Source organism: Pteropus alecto, unplaced genomic scaffold (genome assembly GCF_000325575.1).
Source record: "Pteropus alecto unplaced genomic scaffold, ASM32557v1 scaffold41, whole genome shotgun sequence".
NCBI lineage: Eukaryota > Metazoa > Chordata > Mammalia > Chiroptera > Pteropodidae > Pteropus > Pteropus alecto.
Genome location: NW_006430464.1, coordinates 1,173,887 through 1,179,307, shown reverse-complemented (window position 1 = coordinate 1,179,307; position 5,421 = coordinate 1,173,887). Strand labels below are relative to the sequence as shown.

Genomic DNA, 5,421 nt, shown 5'->3' with positions numbered 1-5,421 from the left:
AGAGAGAGAGAGAGAGAGAGAGATAGAGAGAGAGAGAGAGAGAGAGAGAGATAGAGAGATTGAGAGAGAGAGAGAGAGAGAGAGAGAGAGAGAGAGAGAGAGAGAGATTGAGATAGTGAGATAAAGAGAGAGAGAGAGAGAGAGAGAAAGAAGAAATGTAGAGAGGGGAGGAGAGCCAGAGAAAAAGAGACAGAGGGAGACAGAGACAGAGACAGAGACAGAGACAGAGACATAGAGTGACTAGGAAGGAGATTCCAAAATAACACAGTGACCGGCCCGGGGCAGTGCCACTATTGAGGGGCTCAGTGGGGGTACCCGGGGGCCTCGGGAGGGGAAGGGATGACTCACGAAGCCACGATGACCCCCAAGGCGAGGAGAGCCAGAAATATGGAGATGAGGATGCCAGGCAGGGCCCGGCTCAGCGGGCTGTCACTCATTTTCTCATACCGCAGGGCTACGTGGGGCTGCCTGTCAACTGGGGGTGGGGTGGGGCGGGGTTAGGGGGCGGACAGCCCCGACCTCCGAGTCACCACCCTTCCTTGGCTTCATGCACCCACTGCTGACTCAGCTCCCCGGCTCCTCCCCATCCCGCTCCTGGCCCTCGCCCTCTTCTGGGGTCTGACTCCCCATCTCTTCCTCCAATTCTGCGTCCCGGATGCTCTTCTAGTCACTTAGGATCCTGCCCTGAACCCTTGAACCCCTGAACCCCGCGGGGAAACATCCCTGCCCTCCCTGAGCCGACAGCACGACAGCCAGGGCGTCTAAGGAAGCAAATAGATAATTCCCCTCTCTTTAGTGTCATGGGGGGAGGAGGGAGAATGATACGAAAAACACTTCCAGGTTTAAAATAAGAGAAAAAAAACCCTAACAATTGAATAATGTCAGAAGTCTTCTCATTGGATCTTGATTTGAATGAATCAGCCGTGAAAGGTATTCTGGGGACAATTAGGGAAGTTGGAAAAGGGACTCGGAATTCTTTGATATTGAGGAAGTGTTGTCAGGTTCGCTGGGTGTGGGGATGGCATTGTGATCATGTAGAAAATGTCTTTATTTTTAGAGGCACGCGCTGCGAAAGGGTATAATCTCCCGGTGCCTGATTTCTTTTAAAACACCGCAGCGATAAATAGGTAAAACAGAAGCAGAAGAAACGTTCGTCGTCAGGATGATTCGATAGAAAGAGCCACTTTAGAGGATGTCCCTGGGGAGTCCTCTCCGAGGAGGCGAACCTTGAGACCCGAGGCAAGGAGGTGTCACGGAGAGAGGGGACAGCATGTGAAAAGGGCCAGCGTGACTATTCAGTCCTGATGTATATATGGGCGTTCGTTGTACTGTCTTCTCTGCTCTAAGGATAGGTATTTTTAAAATCTCGAATAGGATGTGGTTCCATAGTGCAGCGCTTAGCATGTCTGCTTTACACGCAGAAGGTCCCGGGTTCGCACCCCAGTGGAGCCACGGTCCATGGTCTACAGCCATGCCACCCTGAATGTGCCTAATCCCATCGGATCTCGGAAGCTAAGCAGGGTCAGGCCTGGTTAGTACTTGGATGGGAGACCACCTAGGAAGACCAGGTGCTGTAGGCGTAAAAAAAATAAAAAAAAAAAATCTCGAATGGCTGAATGAGTGAATTCAGCACATCCTTCCAGACCTCCCACATATGGCAGCAGCTAAAAAGAAAACCTTTTTCTAGCACTTGCCGTTCCGGCATTACAGGCCTTGTAAAGATACAGGGGTTTTCCTATACCACAGCCCAGATGTGGAAGCAACTTCTGGGCCACGCTGGAAGCAAACGTTCAGGGCAGGATTCGAGGCTGCGTGTGGGGGACCTCAAAGCCCACACCCACTGGGACACGGCTGTCTTCGTCTCTCATGCACCTGCCCCCCGCCCCCAGCCCGTCTTCCCGCACCCCGAGAGCTTACCGAAACAGTACTTTTTCTTGATACAGTTCGGACTGATCTTCAGGCAATGTAAACAGTCCAAGACCTCTTCTTTAAGCAAGTCTGGATCAGGGGAAAGGGTGGACTGAGATGAGGGCAGTTATCAGAGGGCTGGGAAGGAGCGGGAAGGCAGGAGGGGGGAGCGGAGGTGGAGTCCCTCGGCCCTCGGGAATCTGGAGGTCCCGTGCGCAGGGCCAGCTGAGCAGAACTCACTGACAGCTCATAGTGAAAATAACTGTTACATAGTATCGAGGAGTCAATTGAGCTGCAGCTGTCCATTTACCCAACGTTCTCTTCGTAAACCTTCGACTAATTAAAATTAAACACATCTATTTATGACATGTCGACAAACATTTTGCACATAGACTGGCTGGCCGCTCACTCATCTGTCCCCTCCTCTTCCTGCCACACAGGAAGACTGCGTTTCCCGGGAACCTTTGGCGGGAGGGTGCGACCACGTGACAGCGTTCCTGCCAACGGGAAGTGGGCAGAGGGACGTGGCAAATGTCCTTGTAGGGTTCCCTATTCTCTTTCCTTTCTGAAGCTCGCTTAGACGCCGCAACGTGGGTGCAGCCTGGACCACTTGGAAAATGCCCAGCTATTCGTGGATTGTGGGTGGGAGAGAAAGAAACCTTTTTGTTGTTGTTGTTAAGCCGCTGAGAACGTGGCGTTTGCTTCTAGGACGCAGGCTCTCCTATCCTGACTCACCTCCCTCCCAAGTACCTTCTTGCAGGTTGCAACTACTTTCCTAAGCCCGCGAAAATCGGGTATCCCTAGATGCTATGGCTTTGGAGGGGGGAGCTGCCAGATGGAGTAGGTGTAATAGTAGGGCTTGTTTTGGGGGAGACAGGGATTAGAGGGATAGGGCGGGTAGAGAAGGGAGGGAGAGACCATGAATCCAGAACTCACGGCAGCTTTTGGGATCGCAGGCTGCAAGAGAAAAGAGCCGAGGTGAGCTAAGTTGGGACGGGCAGCAGGAAGAGTTAACGGGGAAGGTTCCGGGAGAGAAGGGAATGTGGGGGAGGGGCAGAGAAAGTTCAGGCGGGGTGTGGGGGATGTGGGGAGGGGGAAGGAGCTTGAGAGAAAAGGTGAGAAGCGGATGGAGTGATGAAGGCGGCGAAGAGGGCTTGGTGGAGAGAGATGCCGCACCTTTTAATTCGTAGGATCTTAAAACTTTCTTGAGTTCCTGGATTGCGTTCTCCCTAAGACTCACCAGCTCTTCCAGCAGGCGCCAGTCTGAGGAAAGAAAGATCCTTGTGGGCTGGGAGGCTCCCAGCCCTCCGTCCGCAGCTCCAAAGAGAAAGGATGCGGAAACTCCTTTCCGTTCGCGAGGAGTAAGCTAGCGTCCGACCCACAGCGGGGCCCCCGGCCGAACCGCCCTCCCTCGGCCTCAGTTTCCTCATCCGGTAAGTAGCAGAAGGCTGGACTCGATCGCTTCTCTTCTCTTCTTGTTTTTGACACTCCCTCCTTCATGAGGGCTTTACTCATTCTCGAGACCTGCGCTGTCCGATGTGGCAGCCCCCAGCCACACGCGGCTACCGCCGAGTGCTCAGAACGGGACTCCAGCTCAGGGCCCTCCCACGTGACCGAGGTTAGAAGCCGAAGGTCCTGACCTTGGCCCAGACCAGAAGGTGCTATGTGATCTCCCCCTCCACCCTCTTACCTCTAGGACCTCATCTTCCATATCTCCCCACCCCCCACACCCCGGCCTCCTTGAGAGTCTGCGAATATGCCAAACATAGTCCTGTCCACCGGGCGGTCCTTCCTTTCTGCCTGCAGCCCTCGACCCCACACCCCTCATGGCTGACTCTCCTCTCTTTCCGTCGTTCCTCGCCCGCTGACTTCTGGGTGTCATCCTCCTTGGCCGCCCTGCTTTAAACTGCGACCCCATGTCTACTCCCGGCACTGCCTGTCCACGGGTCTCCACTTTATTACTTTCCTCCATCATATTTGTCCCCTTTTGACTTATGACATCGTGTAGTAAAGGGTTAACGCAGCAGGCCTGGGTTGTCCAAATCCTGCACATTCCAAGAACAGGTTTGGCTCTGGCCCGGCTCCGCCCCTCAGACCTTGGAATGTCCCGCCTGTGAGAGTGTCCTTCCTTGCTTGAGGACCTTGGGCCACACCAGTCTATACTTAACGGCCCGATTCATGGTAAGGCCTCGGGCCACGTGACCGCTGGAGGGGCTTGGAGACTGAGCGACAAAGGTCAGCCACTTGGGTTCTCCAGGCGGATGTGACCAACCCCTGATAATGTAATAATGGTCAGTAAAGTGGTTGGTCCAGGCTCTTTGAAACTGTCACTGTCATAAAAATGACAGATCAAGGATCGAAAGAACACTAGACTGTCCTTTCTCGTTCTTAGATCACCCACTGGAGAATGTAGTGTCTAAGCTAGGGTTGAAGTGTCACTAACTCTCAAATCACACACACACACGCACACACGCACGCACTTCTCATATCTTTTTAAAAACTGCTGGGCTGGTCCACAGTGTCCTACGCCCTGCCCTGCTCCATCCCTCCAGGTGGGACAAGGCTTCTGGGGCTTATACTCCCCCGACATCCCCCAGGTCCACAGACCCCTCTACTGCCCTCTGCTGGGACTGTCATAAGGACCTCGCAAATCTCCATCGACTGACGGAAAGGCCCTCCGGGGTCGCAGAGACAGGCCCGCGGGCTGAGGGTTGGGGATTCGCTCTCCGGGATGTCCCCGGTTCAAGTCCTCAGCTCCGGTGCTTCCCAGCTGTGTGCCCCTGGGCCTGTCTGAGCTTCGGTCCTCTGCAGAGGGCGCCGCCCACGGACATGGCTGTCCAGACTTTTCTAAGCAAAGCACTCAGAGCCCTGTCGGAAGTGCAGTAAAGGCTGTACCCCGCGTTTGCCTTCGTTTTCAAATCAGGAGGAGGCGCGGTGGTGGCAAGGGACGAGGGGGAGGGGGCTGGGACACGTCTTTCCCTCTCGGCTCCTACCTCTCAGGGCATTACTCTTTAAGATGTTCACTTGATTCTTGATAATGGACGCCACATGGTCCAGGGGATCGACTTCTGGGGACGAGAGGGGAGGAAATTCCGCTGGGTCCCTCAGAGAACCAAGTTACCCCTCCCCCATCTTCCTCCAGGTCAGGTCCTTCCATTCCCCCCTCTCTGGGGCCGCTGGTCCCCAAAGTGTCCCCGACTCCAGCGTCCGGCTCGGACCCCGCGGGTGCCAGGCACCGTCCCCTCCCCGCCGCTCACCCGCTTTCCCCACGAACGCTTTCAGCGCGTAGTCCCGGAAGAAAGGCCCCTGCATGCCCCGCAGCAGGGCCTGCGCGCGGGTCCGCAGCTGCTCCACGTGGAAGCGGCTGGGGACGATGGCGACGCGCAGCTGGCTCAGCGCCTCCTGCACCGAGCGGTCGCACTGCAGGCAGCCCCAGCCTCCGCGGGCGCTCAGGCCCGCGAGCAGCAGGAGGGCCAAGGCAGGAGGCATGGCAGGGCCTTTGTGGCGTCACAG

General features: G+C 55.7%; 1 protein-coding gene and 1 non-coding gene across 2 annotated transcripts in view; one reads left to right on the top strand and one right to left on the bottom strand.

Moving 5' to 3' along the window:
* The window catches only part of IZUMO2 (IZUMO family member 2), a 7,145-nt gene extending 1,748 nt beyond the window's left edge, over positions 1-5,397 (bottom strand). Inside the window, exons 1-6 of the mRNA XM_006905107.3 lie at positions 5,166-5,397; positions 4,902-4,976; positions 3,085-3,171; positions 2,845-2,865; positions 1,918-1,998; positions 349-475 (exon numbers count right to left, since the gene is read on the bottom strand). Coding sequence (XP_006905169.2) covers positions 349-475; positions 1,918-1,998; positions 2,845-2,865; positions 3,085-3,171; positions 4,902-4,976; positions 5,166-5,397 — 623 coding nt within the window. The remainder of the gene's footprint in view (positions 1-348; positions 476-1,917; positions 1,999-2,844; positions 2,866-3,084; positions 3,172-4,901; positions 4,977-5,165) is intronic.
* On the top strand, positions 1,462-1,580 carry LOC112482136. The gene has a single exon (XR_003047206.1). It is a non-coding gene; the product is annotated as a 5S ribosomal RNA (ribosomal RNA).
* Positions 5,398-5,421: the final 24 nt, after the last annotated feature.